Here is a 16,065-nt window from a genome sequence, read left to right on the forward strand (position 1 = left end):
TGCGACCATACTTCACAGCGAGTATTTTATGGGAGGCGAAACACATCCAGTTTGCTCTGACGCTCTGTACACATCCGCAGCGTGGCAGTCGCATGCAGTTGCCTAGCCTGGTCCTATACAGCTTTAGCTATAGGCATGCAGGGCGGTATAGACTCCACAGCCGCATCAGCTTAAAGAGTCCACTTCCCTCGGGCTTGCGTCCCCAACTTCTGAAGCACCGCCTTCGTGTTTAGACCTGAAATTGAAACGGATGGAAACATTTGATAATCACAGACATCTTAAGTAGCGTAGTTGGCGGACTGTGCAAACAGACGACCGAGAGCGCTTGAGCCTCGAGCCTTGCGTACTGTTTTGCTCCTTGATTTTCTTCTAACTACAAGCGGCCTGCTGCTCAGGCCGCTGCGGCGGCAGGCCGGTTCTGCTAGGCGCAAAGTCTAAGCGAGAATGGCCGCACCAGCTATGTTGCCCGGCCAGGCGGTTAAGACGCCTGGTAGTATCTGGGCTAAGGCGATTGAGCACGCAAACGAGGAGCGGAAAAAGCCTGGTACGCGGACTTTGTACTCGCACATGTCGGCCTTGTTTGCAGGCCAAGGCAGGAGCAACATGCTGATGTTTGGGCAGCATCATTAGCCTTGCACCCTTGCATGGGCTCTGTTTAAGCCGTGTCTGCTGTATGGCTGTGTCTGCAGGCGCCGATGGACGCGGAGATGCATTCTGCTACTTCGTGGGCTCGCGAGCGGCCGGCAAGAGCACGTTGCTCAATCGCTTCTTGTATCCCACGAGGGTGAGGGGCTGCGGGCTAGACTTAGGCTAGCTACGCGCTGCTGAGCAGGTTTGGGCACACAGGGCTGACGCGCCCCCGCTGCGACACACGTTCCCGCGTTGGCCAGCCCCGTGCACTCCCAGCACACCGCACAAGGAGTAGCAGGTTTGGGAATTACCATGGTGTCGCACCTTGCAACGGGCTCTGCTGCTTCTTGCCCACAGGCGGAGGTACCAAAGCCGTCGGAGGGCATTGAGTACACGTACGCGCGCAAACCCGCCGCCTTCGACCATGAAAAGAAGGACCTTGCTCACATTTGGGAGGTTGGAGGCAGCCAGGAGTTTGCGGAGGAGATCGTGAACTCGGACCAACTGTTCCTCACGGCTAAGCAGGTACGGCCGGACACAGCTTGTGCTGTGGGTTGGGGACAGGGTGGATGAGCCGCCGCTGTGGTTTCGCGGTGGGGTTGGGCACGGTTTGGGCAAGGGTGGCCAGTGTGGTGACGTTCCGCCGGTAAGAGTTGTGTTATGGTAGTGTGTGTTGCTAGAGCAAGCAGCTGCATGGTATGCTGTTCAGCCAACTTGTATTGAAGGCCAGATGCGCAATAGCCAGTAGTAGGGCTTGCCAAGCCCGTTGTAATATGGCCTACCCACTGTACAGCTGAGCTATTTGCTGCTTTGCTCGCCAAGCTTGGTTTACCCTGACCTCCGCCCTTTGCCCTGGCAACTCAACCAGGTGACGACCGCGGTGGTGGTGATCGTGGTGGACTTGTCGGACCCCGCCGGCGTGTTGCCAACACTGCTGTACTGGGTGGAGCAGGTGCGGCGGTGCCTGGGCTGGTGGCAGAAACTGCCTAGAAGAGAAAGGGCTGACACCTGGGCTGGCACCTGGGTGTGGGTCGGGCGGCAGGCTGGTCCTTACTGCTGCAAACGGCATATGGCAAGGGAGATTGCTCCAAATTGGATCGATCTCGAGGGCATCGCTGGCGTATGGGTGGACGCCATGCAGTGGTGACGACGGGGATGTGGGCAAGGTGGAAGCGGTGTGGATGGGTTGCGACCCCTCCGATACTACATACAACTGCACTTCAACGCGCGCGCACGCATGTCACAGGTGAAGAAGAAGCTGGGCTCGACGTATGAGAAGTTTGAGAAGAAGGGGCTGCAGCTGCCAGAGCAGCTGCGGCAGCGCGCCAAGTCCAAGCTGTACAGCGCCAACGAGGACAAGGACACTGTGTACCACAGGTGCGGTGCTTAAGGAGGCCCAGACCTAGAGGGCTGGCCACTGGGGGCTGGCTGGCAGCCTCGCCCGTCGCTCGGTCATCGCGGGTTAGCCAATGCCTAGCAATTGTGCGCTGTGTTTCTGGCCTCCATGCCCTGCCATGCCCTGTCTGACGATGTTGTCGGTGCCCCCTCTCTCCTGACGTGCCTCCCACGCAGCGGCATCTCGCTGGTGATCGCGGCGACCAAGTACGACGCCTTCAAGAACCAGGACCCAGAGGTCAAGAAGGTCATGTCCAGGTGTGTGTGTGTGTATGTGTGTGTATATGTGTGTGTATATGTGTGTGTGTCGGGAAAGGAGGGAGGAGAGGTAGGGGGCACTTTACTCCAGGGAGGTGTAGCATGACGCAACGCAAAACGGGGAAGGGGCTGCAGGTGTCCCAGGCGGCGGAGGTTGGTTGCAGGGTAGGTGGCGCTGGACTCTGGCGCCAGGCAGTTCGGCGGTTTGCGTCAACGGCTTGCATGTACACATGCGTGCAGCACATCATGCTACGCCCCCTGACCGTGTGCATGCGTGCATGCGCGCCTGCCTGTCGTGCAGGGTGCTGCGCTACATCGCGCACGCGCACGGCGCCTTCCTGTGCTACCTGTCGGGGCTGCACGGCGCCAGCGAGGGCAGCGGCGCGGAGGACGCGGCGCTGCTGGACAACTTCACGCGCCTCATGAACCACCTCATCTTCACCGGCCTCGAGAAGAAGCCGTGAGTGGTGTGTTACAGACCGGGGAGGGCAGGCAGGCGTTCTTCTGAGAAAGGAGGCTTGCAGCTCATAAAGCAGGACAGGACCTACCAATTTAGGGTTGCCTTCGCACAGACGAAAGCCTTGGCTCCATACTCCAGCTTACACGCTCCTGGTCTTGCAAATGTTTGCCGCTGCAGGGTGCTGAAGATGCAGCCGCAGATAGACCACACCGGGCCCATCATGGTGCCGGCAGGCTTCGACACCTTCAAATCCGTGGGGCGGCCGCGCAGCCAGGGCGAGGGCACGGTGGCGGGCGGTCTGGCGGAGTGGCGCGAGCTGTTCGAGAAGATGTTCCCGGGTGAGTTGTGGGCCGGAGCCCGACTGCCCGTTTACCGATGACTATGCACCACTGCTTCGCAATCAGGGTATTGCTTCAGCCTTCAGGGCGCTAGGTTCTGGCTGCTGACCCGCACCGTGGTGTGCTTGTGCCCCACATAGGCGTGCGCGAGAAGGAGGCCAAGATGTCGGCCAAGGGTGCCAAGTTTGTCATCCCGGAGCAGTACAAGGAGGAGGGTGAGTGCTGCCAATGTAGCCGTGGTCGTGGCCTGTAAAGCGCTTTCTGTTGTGGGACCCGTGGCGCTTCAGGTCGAGGGGCCTTTGAATTTGCTTCCACATGCCAGCAGCGGCATGGCCGCCGGCACGGCACAGAGTTGCAGGCCAACTGCTCTTGCGGTTTCGAATCATGTTGTTGATCTCCCTGTCGGCCCCTACACATTACCCACTCACAGAGGTGGACGCGGTGCGGCAGCGGAAGGTGACGGACCTGGAGAACTTCCGCAAGGAGCAGGTGCGTGGCTGGGCCAGCAATCCCGCATGCTTCACCTTTTGCTGAGTGGAGCTTGCGTTGTCCGCGCCTCACGCGCTTGTCTGTGCGCGCGAGTGACCTATCGAATATTCGAATGTGGGCATCCTGAAACATGTACCGTTATCTTGATGCGTACCTTATTAATGTCCCGCCTCACCACTAAGATTGCGCCTCCATCTCTCCCTTTGTACCTGGGCCCTGCAGGCCGCCGCGGTGGAGGCCGCGAAGAAGAAGGCGCTGATGGCAAAGGCGCAACAGGCCGAGGCCGCTGCCAAGAAAAAGGCCGGCGCGCCGGCGGCCGGCGCAAAGGCGCCCGCCAAGGCCAGCCCTAACGGCACGCCGCCGCGTCGGCCCTCCAATGCCGGAAACCAGTGAGCGGCAGGCTAAGGGCGTTTGGAGCTGCACTCAGCAGGAGGCGGTGCCGCTGTGATGAGCGAGCAGCTGGGGTCGGTAGCGCAAGCGCGATGGAGAATGGAATGGGGTCGGGTACGTCAAGGCCGGAAGTTGACGCTGTCTGCGGCAGCCGCAGGGGCGCGTTACGCTTTCGTGTGAAGGAACGGTGGTGGGATGTGTTCGATGGCTCCAGTTGCGTCTCAGGACACGGCCGAAACGGCCAAGCGTGCACAGCGTGGAGCGTGTGTAGTGCATGTACATAATCAGTACAAGACGACGATGGTATGTAAGGTGACGGTCATGGTAGTTGCTTGCAGTGCCAAGCCAGGAACTGACAGGATACGGTTCGGAAGGGCGCGTGTTAGTGCGAAGGCGTGTGGACCTTGCCGCAAGGGCAAGGCGCTGCCGGGCCTGGCAATACCGTATAGCGCGCAGCTATCGCAGACGGATATGCAGAGAGCGCGTCATGGGATCATGCGTGTAAAGTGAATGTGAGCTTGCAACAGGGCTGCCTGCAAGCTCCTGGAGCAGGCCAAGGCCCCGCAGTTGACATGTTTTGGACCTGTGCGGGCATCCCGCATGTAACATCCCGTGTGCACCTCACCGCGCACCTTTGCTGCGACAGCCACCTGAGCTTCCATCAAGCACCAGCGATCCGCCTGTCATACATGGAGCAGCTTCCTGCCCAGAAGTCCGGAACCTGCACGAGAACGTGTACGCGGGACCCACACGGCCTCGCGGGAGATAGCAAGCCCTGTCGCATGTCGTGCGGGGCCGCGTCCGGTCCTCGACTCGCACACCCCGCGACTTACCCACATAGGCTATGTAGTATTATATATTCACCCATTTCCTGATACTTACTTACTGATTGACTCGTGGCGTTTGCTATGAGGGACCACTGCAGCAACCAGCCTTTGCCGACACTATGATGTCTAGTTCGACGTACGTATATACGTAGTCAAGGCACCACTACTGTGCTGTTAGCAGCGCCAGGAGGTAGCTTGTTGACAGTCGGAGCGCTTGACAAACAACGGAGGCGATGCGAGTTGGCTCTTCAGCTTTAGACTTTGCAGTGCAAGGTACTGCAACAAGAATGCGGGAGCAAAGGGATGCCGAGAGGAGCCCTGTGCAGAAATGTCCGGTCGCCGCTTCTGCCTTCTGGGGGTTGACTCTGTCCAACGTTACGCACACACAACGAAAAATACACAGGCTCGCGCGCTGGCGTCGCATCTGGTCGCGACGACCGTGGCGGACTGCGCAGCGACCGGTGCGTGTTTCCATCCATGGCTTCCCACGCACTCCACCCGACGGGCTGTGACACCTGCCGTCAACACCGCCGCGCAAACACCCTGCTCACGTTACTCCTCCGCGCCTCTCTCCTCGGCCACAATGCGCAGGGTTGTCGGTAGCCCGTACCTGCAGGTATCCAATGGCAGCAACGAGCTCATCGGCGGCCGCCGACCTGCTTCGACGGCCTCCCCGGGCGGCGGCGGGTTGCAGGCGGTTCTCGGGGGCAGCGGCAGCGGAGCGCCGCTCCTAGGTGGTGGCGGGAGAGCGACCGCCGCGAGCGCTTCGGCAGCCGTACAGGAGGCACACCAACGCCTGGAGCGGTTGCTGGGGCCGCAGGTGCGCCTTTTCGGGCCTGCACGGGGGCGGCGGTTGTCCTAAGAAGCGGTTGCTTCGGCTTCCTTTGTATCGCAGTCAGCTTGGGCGTCATTCGTGCCGATTGAAGTCCGGCTGTGGCAGCAATGCCCAGCAACGCTCCTTTCCATGGCCTGAGCGCTTGGCCTTTTTCGCACATTGCATGGTTGCAGGGCGCAGCTGCAGCGAGCGGTGTGAAGCGACCCATCAGCGCGCCGCTCACGGCAGCCGGCGCCACTCCGGGCGCTGGAGTCCTCGCCGGCGGCGGCAGCGCTACCCCCCTGGGCTCCCGTCCCGCCTCTGCCAACCTGCTGTACTCCTCCAAAGGATACAGCGGCGTCGGCGGTACCGCCGCAGGCGGCGCAGGCGCGGGCGGCGGCATGGGGCCCACATTCACGCCACTAGCGCCGCCCGGACAGCCGCCCAGTCAGCACCGGCCACTGGGCCGCAGCCTTTCCGCCTCATCGGAGGCAGGCGGCGGCGGCGGCGGCGGTCTGCTGGCAGCCATGGGTGCCGGCGGGCTGGGCGCAAGGGCCGGCCTGGGCCTGGGCGGTGGCGCCAGCGGCTCGGGGCGAGGCGGGTCTGTGAGCAGCAGCGGCGGGGTGCCCGGTGGGGGTGGCAAGACGCGGCCGCTGTCACCGTCGCTGAACCGGGGCAGCAACGGCACCGGCGCCGGCACTGCTGCTGTCGGTGCTGGTGCCGGGTTAGGCGGGTCGGGAAGCGGCAGGAGCAGCGGGACGGCACTGAGCAAAAGCGCGATGGACGCAGGGCGGCTGCTCGGAGGCATGCTGGATGGCTCCAGCGGCGGTGGTGGCGGGCCGCTGACCTCGCCTACAGGCGGCAGCGGCGGGGGTGGGAAAAGGAGTATGGGCACCAGCGGGATCAGCGGCGGCAGCGGCGGCGGCTCAGTGCCGCTGACTCCCGGGTCACCCACGGCAGCTGGCAAGCAGCTGCAGCGCAGGCTGAGCGGCGGTGAGCGCGGCGGCCGGAGCATCCTGTCCGCCAGTGCTGATGCCGCGGGCGCTGTGGGGCATACGGCCACTCCTGTCGGCGGCGGCGGAGGGCTGGCTAGTGGGCTGGGTGGTGGTAGCAGTAGTGCCAACTCAAGAAGCGCAGGGTATGTAGGGGGTGCGGATGGCCCAAGCAGCCCAGAGCCCGCACACGGCGGACGCACGCCGCGTGGCAGCTCCAGCCGCAGCGCCACAGGCAGCGGTGCCGCCGGTGGCGGCAGCAGCAAGGCGGCGTCCGGGAGCAGCGGCTCGGCAGGGCCGGCTGCCACAGCTACCCCTGCGGCTAGTGGCGGCGTCACGCCTCGAGGGAGCTCCGGAAGCAGGACTGCGGCGGGCGGCAGCACCGGCGGCGGAAGCGGCACCTCGGCGGCTGGCACGGGCGGGAGCGGGGGCGGCACGCGGCCGTCCAGCGCGGGCAGGACCAGGGCGTCAAGTGCCAGCGCGACAGATGCCGCCGGCGCCAGCACGTCAGGGACAGCGGCGCCGGCCACTGGCAGCAGCGGTGGCAGCAGCAGCAGGCGGCTCTCGGGAGAAGGCCTGCGCTCCAGCGGTGGCGGGGTCGGTGCCAGCGGCACTGGCGGCAGCGGCTCCGGCGGCAGTGTTGCTGGGGCTGCTGGCGCTGCAGTTGGCCGGCCCTCGTCTGCAGAGCGCAGGCGCCGAAGCTCCAGCAACAGCGACACTGGCAGCGCTGGTGGAGCCTCGATTCTCGGCTCCGGCCCCGCCGCGGCCTCGGCTGGCAGCGCCTCCGCAGCAGCGCCGTCCGCGAGCGGTGCTCCCCTCCAGTCGCTGTCGCTGTCCGCCGCCGCGGCAGCGGTGCAGGGGGCGGGCAGTAGCCTTAGCAGTAGCGGTAGCGGCGGTGCGGGGCAAGGAGGAGCGGGTTCAGGGGCTGGTGGCCACCACCCGGGGCTTTTCGGCGGCTCCTCCCTCACCCGCATCAAGCCGCCCTCAATCGACCTGTCGGTGCTAAGCTCGGCAAGTGCCGACGACACCACGCCCAACTTGATCCGGCCCGCCGTGCCCGGCGGCCTCATGCCGGTCCGGTCATCACGCACCGCCTTAACATCCTCCGCCAACTCCGCCGCTACAGCTGCTGCAGCTGCTGGCGGCAGCTCCGCCTCCGTTGGCCGCGCCGGCAGCGGTGCGGGGCCAGCTGGCGCGGCGGGCGGGACCACGGGGGGCGCGCTGCCGGCCTCTGGCGCGGGCGATGGCGGCGGCACCTACCGCGCGCTGACCGCAGCCCTGGAGGCGGCGGGGCCGTCCCTGACTGCAGCGCACGGCGGATTGCATCAGCTCCACCACACCGCTGCCGCCGCCGCGACCCACACGTCCTACAGCTTCGCTGGCGGCCTGGGTCCGGGCAGTGCAGGCAGCACGCCGCGCTCGCCGGGCGGCGGCGCGCCCCGCTCGCCGGGGGGCAGCGGCACCTTCACGCCGCCCGAGCGGGGCGGCACGCCGCCGCCGCTGCTGCCGACGCGCTCGCCCCTGCAGTCCCCCCGCAGCGTGCTGGGTATGCCGCGTCGCATGCGCGGCTTCAGCGGCAGCGGGCTGGGTGGCAGCTGCGGAAGCTTCGGCGGTCTGCCGGCGCACTGCCGCTGGCCGCGCAACGCGCCGCTGCCCGAGCCCGGGCCGGCGGCGCGCATGCCCGAGTCGGCTGTGGTGATGCACGACCTGGCGGTGGCGGGGCACGAGCTGCTAGGCCTGTTTGGGGGTGGCGGCGCCGGGTTCGTGGAGGGGCTGCGGGAGCGGTACGTGGAGGCATACCGGGCCAGCCGGCGGGCGGCGGTGGCGGCCAAGGAGGCGGCGAGTGACCGGTAGCGGGAGGGATGGGATGGAGTTACGAGGCAGTGGGAGGTGGTGTGCAAATTGGACAAATTCAAGGAAGCGAGGCGTAGAGTGCACGGTGTGCCCGAAGGACTGAGCAAGTGAGAGCTTGAGAGAAGGCCTGTACCAAGGCCGTGAAGCTGTAGCACTGTTGCGTCCCACACTGTGAATCCGTGCCAATACGGATTCACAAGCAGTGAACCCCGCGTGCTGTGCAATCTGGTGGCACTTGCCTGACCAGGGCTGCAACCAGACGTCAACTTGGGTGTGGACCAGCCGCCTGAACATGTCCAAAATTTGACGGTTTGCGATTACACCGGATCGCAGTTCAACCTCTGTGGTGCCACACGCGCGTACGCCGAGTGCAGTTCAGCAACGCTGTCCTGCACTGCACTATAGTCGCTACCTGAACGCCGAGTCACCAACATACTGTACTGCGCCTAGTCCATTACACTATCGGTCACCTTCCTACCGCTACTTGGGCTCTACAGCATCTACTCGTGCTACTGTTGTTACTCACCCTGCGCCTGCACGCGCTTAGGTCACTAGACTCACTACTAGATAGTCATCGACGGGTTCTATGTTGCAATGTGCCGCCCACAGCAGGCCGCGCGACTATGTACTCCTTGAAGGGCTGAGGGTCACACGGATTAGGGTGCGTCTCATGCAGGCTACGCCATTGCTTCAATACACTCGCACGCGCAGTGTACAGAACTTCTCAGCACTAGCGATTCCGCTGCCTCCCTTGCCTAATTTCCCATACCGTTCACAGGGTAGGGGCACCGCACTGGGGTAGGGGGCAACCCGAACACACATGGCTGGTCTGGATGTCGCTTGCGCGCCAAGCCCCCCGCCTGGCCTCATCATACAATCACACTTTTGTAATCCGGGCCGTGTTAGTAAGCACCGGTATCGTAGCCGTACGAACCGCGCGCGCCGCCCTGGCTGGTCTCACTCATTTCGCTCGCGTCCTCCGTCGTCAGCGCGCTCCCGCCCGTTGAGACGGCGCGGTGTGGCATCAGCACCGCGCCTGCTGACCCGCCGTCAGTGCCACTCCCTGGTGCGCCGCCCTGGTGCTGCAATGGCGCTGCCTCGGCCGCGGAAGGGCCGCCGCCCCCGCCTGCCAAGCGGAGGGCGGCGCCCATTGCTGCTGCCCAGCCCTCGCTAGCTGGGGGCGCTGTAGCCTGGGGCCACGCTGGAGGCAGGTTCGGGTAATGCTGCAACTGCTGATGCTGTTGGTGCTGCTGGCGCAGAGAGCCGCCAGCATTCAGATCGCCGCTGCCGTAAATACGGCTGTGGCCGTAGCCACCTGGGGGCCCATTGCCGGCGCCGTACCCGGCGCCGTTGCCGTACGCGCTGCCGCCGCCGCCGCCGCCGCCACCCGCCAGCAGCACACCGAGCTCCAGCCCCAGTTGCGCGGCCCGAGGCACGGCAGCAGCAGCTGAGCCCGTGGCCGCATACTGCCCCGAACCATCGGCCGTCACCAATCCCAGCGCACCCAGTGCCTGCTGCTGAGCCCGCGGGCGGCCGTAGCCACTCATCACATTTGCAGACCCATCGCCCCAGGCGGCGCTGCTGGCGCCCGCTACGCCTGAAGCGGTTGACGCAGCTGCCGCCGCGGCCGAATGAGCTCTCAAATGCAACTGCTGCAGAATGTCTGCATGCGCCTGCTGGTACTGGTACTGCAGGGTTGCTGCTGGGCGCGCCTGATGGTAAGGGTCCTCGTATGCCCCGGCACGCAGTGTAGCTATGGCCGCGACCGCAGCTGTCGCGGAGGTTGTTTGCTGGTGCTGATGCTGCAGATGCTGCAGCTGTTGACGCGGCTGGGACTGGTTGCTACCGAGCAGCAGGTCCCAGGCTGCCCCGCCACGCCCGGCAGCCCCCCAGCCCTGGTGCCCAGCTATCGCCTGCTGTTGCTGCTTGGATTGGTGTATCAGGTGTTGCTGCTGGGGCGGCTGCGACAGCAGATGATGCTGTTGCGTGCGCCACGCCGTGCCGGCGTTAATGTCATACGTGCCGGCGGCGCCGGCACCGACCGCCGGCCCAGAAAGGCCAGCGGCGCCAGTTGCACTGCCGCCAAACACCGCGCCACCAATGCCTGCGGGGCCGAGGGCGGCTCGCACGGGTCCCAGACGGTCAGCCACCAGCCCCGCCCCCGCATTGCTCTCCTCCTGCTCCTGCTTGACCAGCTGCTGCTGCAGCGGCTGCTGCTGCTGCTGTCCGCTACCGCCTGCGCCGCCTGCGGCGCCTGCTGCACCAGCCAGTCCTGCTCCTGCGGCGCCACTAGTTGCCAGCTCGGCGGCCTCGTACGGCGCGCCACCGCTCAGCCGCGGCTTGGTCGCTGAGGGCTGCGACGAGTAGCAGAACCCAAACAGGTCCAGGCCCTCGCTAAGGCGCGGGTTGAGCAGCTCGTTCCAGTCCACGCTGGCCTGTCGCGCCAGGCGGCACGAGGCCAACAGCCCGCCCGGTGTGGCAGAGCCCAGGCCTGCGCGGTGCATGCACAGGTGCGTGGAAGGGTTGCATAGTCGGGGTAAGTGGGACATGGTGAGACTTACTTGACACAGGTGCTGCTGGCTGGGGCGAGCACAAGCATAGACAGCAGTTGCAGCAGGCAGCATGCATGGTAGTGGCACACACACACACACACACACACACACACACACACACACACACACACACACACACACACACACACACGGCCAGGTAGATGGGCGTAACAGGTGCTTCGGGTAAGTATGGTCTCGGCTCGGCAGGTCGGTCGGCTGCGGTAACTGGTAAGTATACTCTGAAGGTAATCCGCGGCCGTAATTCTGCATCGCATACACTGTCCTACGCGTAATGTTTTCCTTGTGCTCTTTAACACACGGCCAGCAGGTCGCATGCCATCGCGTTTTGCCCCACCTGCGAGGCGCAGGATGGAGTTTTGAAGGCTCCTGGCACTGCCGAAGCCGAGCGCATCCGCCAGGCTGCCGTCCTCCCACGCCGCTTCCGCCTCCTCTAGGCCGGGAGGCAGCATGCCGCCGCTGAATACCGTGCCAAGCGCCCCGCGCAGGCGAGGGGCAGGCGTTACGGAGCCTGGCCCAGCACCACCACTCGGACCGCTGTGGCGGCCGCCGCTGCCGCCCGGTGCCGCGGCCGCGCCAGCGGCGGCATTCATGTTGCCTTCAGGTGGAGTGGAATTCTTCTGGCGGGCACCAACCACCCCCGTGGGGGCGGCGCCGGCACCTGCTGCCGCCTGCTGTCCAGCATCCCTGCTAAGCCCCGGCTCCGATGCAAGCGAGCCAAAGGCGCTGACTACGTTGGACTGGCCCGTGTTGAGCTCCGCCTCGCCCGCCGCAGCCTCCTGCTGTGCAGCACCGGTGGCACCACCCCCAGCCTCAGCGCCGCCGCCGCCGGGAGTGCCCGTGTAGTGCCTGCCTTCCGCCGCCTGCTGACGGGCATCGGTAGCTGCCATGCCAACAGCGGCGCCGGTGCCCACCTCATCAAGCGCAGTCACCTCGCCAAAGCTGAAGCGCACCACGCGCTGCTTTCGGACAGCACGCGGCCCGACCTGCTCATCCAAGCCGCCAGCATCCCCCGCCGCACCCCTGCCGCCAGCATGATCCAGTGCCGCGCTTCCATCATTGGAGCCTGCACGTTTGCGCAAGCTGCCACCAGCGGGCAGCAGGCCCGTGGCAAGCATGGACTGCTGCTGAAGCCGCGCTGGTGGCGGTGGCATGCTCTGCTGCAGCAGGGACGCCGGCGACATGCCGGCCGCAGCCGCCGCGCCATCGCGAGGGCTAGCCCTCAAGCCGCCAGCGCCTCCGCCGTTCCTGCTCATGACCATGTCATAGAGCAGGTCGTCGTTGCTGCTGGGCGCCCTGCTGCGCACCATCCGCAGCAGGAAGTGGTGGTCATGCGACTGCTCCTGCGGCGGGTGCTGCACGCGGCGCTGCTCCTCCAGCTGCTGCTGCTGTTGCTGGGAGTGCAGCAGGTGCTGCTGCAGCTGCAGGTTGTAGGCGGATGAGTCCCGGCCGCTGGTGAACAGCGGCGGACTGCGGGCGGCGCCCAGCCCCACCAGCGAGCCCGTCACCGCGCCGCTGGTTCCTACGCCGCTGATGCCGAATCCAGCGCCGCCGTCTCCGACGCTGCGGCAGCCTTGGGGCCAGGCTGCCACGGCATCGGCCGCTTCCGCTGCCGCCGCCAAGTTGCCGATGTTGGCAAGGGAGCGGCGCCGGCGCCCCTGGCGCGGCCCCTTGTTGCCCTTTGCCGCGGACCCGCTGCTGCTGCCCGTACCAAAGTTCTCGCTGGCACCGTAGTGGTACGGGAAGGTGCCGTTACCAGCGGCTGACAAGCCACTGGGCCCGCCCGCGCCTGCCGCCCCATCGGCAGACATTGTGGAAGCACCCAGCATTGCCTCAGCGCTGAAAATTTTCTGCGCAGCCGCGGCCGCGTTGACCACAGCGGCGGCAGCAGCGGCATCTGCAGCGTTTTGGGCGCCGTAGAGGATGGCAGCGGCCACGCGTGCAGCTGTCTCGCGCGGGTCCGCACCCGCCACCGCCGTGAAGGGCAGTAGCGCTCCCGCGCCCGCAGCCAAGCCACCTCCAGGCCCGTCTGCCACCAGCCGCCCTGCGTCCTCAACACCCGCACTACGCCCAGGCATGGGCAGTAGCAGGGGTGCTTGCGGCCCGGCATCGCCGCCGCCTGGCATTGCCGCTGCCGCCACTGCTGCGGCCGCCGCCGCCGAGGCCGCGATTGCCTCCGCTGCCGCTGTCATAAAGGCCCGCGCGTCGTTCGCGCTAGCAGCACTCAGGTGGCGCCGCCTCCGGGTGGCAGCGGCAGCGGCTGGCAGTGTCGCACTTCCGCCAGCCGCCGCCGCCATGGCGGCGGTGGCCTTGGCGGAGGAGGGATGCGCGCTGGCGTTGGAAGCGCGCTTGCTGGACTTAAGGGGCTGCAATGGAGAGAAGAGTGGCGAGGACGCGCAGCTCTTCTTGCCGCGCATGCGGGCGCTGCGGTAGGCGGGTTGCCCAGCCTCCAGGGTCCCGTGCTCGCCACCGCCGTCACAGCCCAGCCCGCCAGCCGACGCGGCACCGGGCTGTCCGCCGGCGGTTTCCACCACCATGCCCTCCTGATCATGCCGCTGCTGGGGGTGTTGTTGTAACTGTTGCTGGGCGGGACGCGGGAGCGGATTGGAGCCCTGCAGCTGCTGCTGCCAGGCGATGGTCTTGCGGCGGTGGTGTAGCGTGTTCAAGTCCTTGCCGGCGCCCGGTGGCTCGGTGGTGCCTTGCCGCGACCCCTCCTCCCGCTGGTCTGAAGAACCTGCCACGGCCGAGTCCGGTAGAGACCTGTCAGCCGCCGCGGCAACTGGCACACCCGACGCCGCTGGCAGGCCTCCAGATGCTGGTTGTGCACGTGGCGGCACCGGTACCGCCGCCTGCGCGACTGGCAGCGCGCCTGCTGCTGTGGACGCGGAAGGCACAGGCACGGATGTGCGCCGCGGGCCGGTGTTTCCCGTGGCCGCACCCGAAGGTGGCAGCGGGGCCGCAGCCGGGCGACCTGCGGTGGTTCCCTTAGTTCCGTTGCAGACTGCACCTCCAGCCGCTATCGCTGCTGTAGCCGCTGCTGCACCTGCTGTCACCGCTGCCGCCGCCACCGCCACCTTGGCCGCACCTGACCCAGATGGCTTACGCCACGTCTGGGAGGCGGCTGCGGCGGCAGCACGCCGTGGCGGCCGGGCGCTGGGTGCCGCACTGCTGTCAGCCTCCGCCGCCGCTGCTGGCCCAGCGGAGCCAGCGCCAGTATCGGCCGCGGCAGGAGCAGGAGCCGGGGCTACGGCCGCAGCCACCGTCTCAGAAAGCGGCGCCTTGGGCCCACAGCTGTGGTCTGGCACAACTGAACGTACCTTCGCCTGCGGCTGCACTTCGTGCCTGTCTTGCGGCACCTGGTGCTCCTCCGGGCCCTCCTCGTCGTCGTTATACTCCTTCGGGCTTGAATCATCGCTAGACGTGTGCGTTGAGCCGGGGTGCTGAGCCCCGCCGTGTCGCCGCTGCCGGGCGGCGGCAGGCCGAGTGCGAGGAGCGGCAGCGCGGCGTGGTACTGCCTGGCCTGCCCCAGTGCGCAACTCCGACCGGCCTTCCGCCACCTCGGTGTCCCCGTGCTTGACGCGTAAAGCGCCTTCCTCGTGGCCCTCAGCGTCCGTGCCGGAGTCCTCAGCGCTGTTGTCCTCCTCAGCCTGAGGTGTGGCGTAAACAGCAGCGCACACCGGGCGGGGACATGTGGGTTGGGTAGATAGTTGCGGGAAATCGAGGGCGGCCAGGAGTGACACAAGCACGCACCGAGCTGGCTAAATCCCTGAAACAGACGCCATAAACCGCGCCAGGCACGAGCACGCGCACCCATGCACGCACGTTTCCAGCCCGACCCACATCGTCATCCTCATCGTCCTCGTCGCTGCCGCTGGAGGAATCACTGCTGACGGAGCCATCGCTGCCTGAACCCAAGGAGCGCCGCTGGTGCCGCCGCCGCCGCGATGCCCTGCGCTGCTGGCGGTAGCGCCGAAAGTAGGCCCGGATGTTCGCTTTGGGCCTCACGCCCTCTACAATAATGGGTGCGTGAAGGGTGTCGATTTAGTTTAGGCGAGAGAGGTGCGAAGGCTTTGTGTGCTGTGGGAGTCCCAGGAAATGTCGACTGCAACAAACAACTGTTCGTCTGTGGAAGACGCAACTTGTGTGGACGCCTGTGTATGCACTGTGCACGCAGAGGCATCAGCATACTTACTCGAATGGCGCTTCGTCTCAAGAAATGTCGGCCGGAGTGCGGGTTCCGGCCACACCGTCTCCGCATTGTCGTCGAACCACCTGGGGATCAGCGTGGGGTTGGCAGGGTTGAGAGATGGCGCATGTAGACACTCAGAGACGGCCGGACGGGCCAGTGGCGGGGACTGCGTCTGACCCAGATCACGGACGGCACGCTGATCCTTGGCTAGAGACTCCACACATCCTCCTAGCTTTGTCCCCTTGAATCACGCAGTCCGGGTGCACCGTACGTAGCCAGCAAAGGACCGCAGTCCCGGTATGCTACTTTAAACCCCTGCCTCGCAGGCTGACGGCGTCCAGGCTTACTGCTTGATGGTCGCAACTCTGGGCTTCTTGCCCGTTTCGTCATAATGCTGCCGCGCCCAGTCGTTGTACTGGTCCCAGAAGAAGGGAGGTCGCCGCTTGCTCTTCATTGCCGCCTGCAAGCACAACAGCTGAAAATTGCCAGATGTCAACCAGTGCGCGCCATATACCTGCTGCTTGAGGAGGCTGCCGTCCAGCCCAGTCCACCTTACCTCCTGACTTCGCTAAGCGCCACGCCCAAGCTGGCGTAAGCAGGGGTGCTAAGCCGCGCGCGGTCGCCGATGGTCTCCCGCCTGGACTCAGGAATGCATGCTGGGCCCACAGCCTTACATGATACGTAATTTAACCACCAATATACATGTAACGCTTGCAGCTGCGCTGCCCGAGGCAGTTTGGATGGAAGGCCAAGGGTCGAGGTGCCTTTTGCTGGGAGGGCCTTTTGCGATTATGGTCAGCTCCAATACGTGCGCTATATGTTGACTATGTGTTTAAAGATGTCCACATCAAAATTGGGC

At 65.6% G+C, this 16,065-nt stretch overlaps 3 protein-coding genes across 3 annotated transcripts; 2 read left to right on the forward strand and 1 right to left on the reverse strand.

Annotated features, from left to right (window-relative positions):
* Positions 1-23: 23 nt before the first annotated feature.
* Positions 24-4,578, forward strand: CHLRE_09g398882v5 (uncharacterized protein). Its single transcript, XM_001694668.2, has 11 exons — positions 24-544; positions 690-784; positions 988-1,155; positions 1,499-1,582; positions 1,877-2,007; positions 2,203-2,283; positions 2,585-2,743; positions 2,921-3,081; positions 3,222-3,296; positions 3,512-3,570; positions 3,793-4,578. The coding sequence occupies exons 1-11, from the start codon at positions 445-447 to the stop codon at positions 3,961-3,963; spliced, it is 1,284 nt and encodes a 427-aa protein (XP_001694720.1). The 5' UTR covers positions 24-444; the 3' UTR covers positions 3,964-4,578.
* A 255-nt stretch (positions 4,579-4,833) lies between these two features.
* Positions 4,834-8,745, forward strand: CHLRE_09g398919v5 (uncharacterized protein). Its single transcript, XM_043065913.1, has 4 exons — positions 4,834-5,060; positions 5,191-5,248; positions 5,379-5,607; positions 5,796-8,745. The coding sequence occupies exons 1-4, from the start codon at positions 5,021-5,023 to the stop codon at positions 8,445-8,447; spliced, it is 2,979 nt and encodes a 992-aa protein (XP_042921341.1). The 5' UTR covers positions 4,834-5,020; the 3' UTR covers positions 8,448-8,745.
* Positions 8,746-8,752: 7 nt separating this feature from the next.
* CHLRE_09g398956v5 (uncharacterized protein) lies at positions 8,753-16,003 on the reverse strand. Its single transcript, XM_043065914.1, has 6 exons — positions 15,554-16,003; positions 15,210-15,289; positions 14,858-15,027; positions 12,984-14,664; positions 11,355-12,914; positions 8,753-10,938 (listed from the first exon to the last, which is right to left on the reverse strand). The coding sequence occupies exons 1-6, from the start codon at positions 15,658-15,660 to the stop codon at positions 9,350-9,352; spliced, it is 5,187 nt and encodes a 1,728-aa protein (XP_042921342.1). The 5' UTR covers positions 15,661-16,003; the 3' UTR covers positions 8,753-9,349.
* Positions 16,004-16,065: the final 62 nt, after the last annotated feature.

Source organism: Chlamydomonas reinhardtii, chromosome 9 (assembly GCF_000002595.2).
Source record: "Chlamydomonas reinhardtii strain CC-503 cw92 mt+ chromosome 9, whole genome shotgun sequence".
Taxonomy (NCBI): Eukaryota; Viridiplantae; Chlorophyta; class Chlorophyceae; order Chlamydomonadales; family Chlamydomonadaceae; genus Chlamydomonas; species Chlamydomonas reinhardtii.

What these genes read in the sequence shown, in the direction of transcription:
- CHLRE_09g398956v5 (XM_043065914.1), bottom strand. Translation starts at nt 15,660, where the DNA reads ATGAAGAGCAAGCGGCGACCTCCCTTCTTCTGGGACCAGTACAACGAC. An exon ending in AGAGTTGCGACCATCAAGCA is followed by an intron (nt 15,290 to 15,553) that starts GTAAGCCTGGAC and finishes GCTGATCCCCAG; the next exon opens with GTGGTTCGACGACAATGCGG. An exon ending in CTCCATCCTGCGCCTCGCAG is followed by an intron (nt 10,939 to 11,354) that starts GTGGGGCAAAAC and finishes TGCACCGCGCAG; the next exon opens with GCCTGGGCTCTGCCACACCG.
- CHLRE_09g398882v5 (XM_001694668.2), top strand. Translation starts at nt 445, where the DNA reads ATGGCCGCACCAGCTATGTTGCCCGGCCAGGCGGTTAAGACGCCTGGT. An exon ending in CGAGGAGCGGAAAAAGCCTG is followed by an intron (nt 545 to 689) that starts GTACGCGGACTT and finishes CTGTGTCTGCAG; the next exon opens with GCGCCGATGGACGCGGAGAT. An exon ending in TGTTCCTCACGGCTAAGCAG is followed by an intron (nt 1,156 to 1,498) that starts GTACGGCCGGAC and finishes CAACTCAACCAG; the next exon opens with GTGACGACCGCGGTGGTGGT.
- CHLRE_09g398919v5 (XM_043065913.1), top strand. Translation starts at nt 5,021, where the DNA reads ATGCGAGTTGGCTCTTCAGCTTTAGACTTTGCAGTGCAAG. An exon ending in GGCGGACTGCGCAGCGACCG is followed by an intron (nt 5,249 to 5,378) that starts GTGCGTGTTTCC and finishes CACAATGCGCAG; the next exon opens with GGTTGTCGGTAGCCCGTACC. An exon ending in AGCGGTTGCTGGGGCCGCAG is followed by an intron (nt 5,608 to 5,795) that starts GTGCGCCTTTTC and finishes GCATGGTTGCAG; the next exon opens with GGCGCAGCTGCAGCGAGCGG.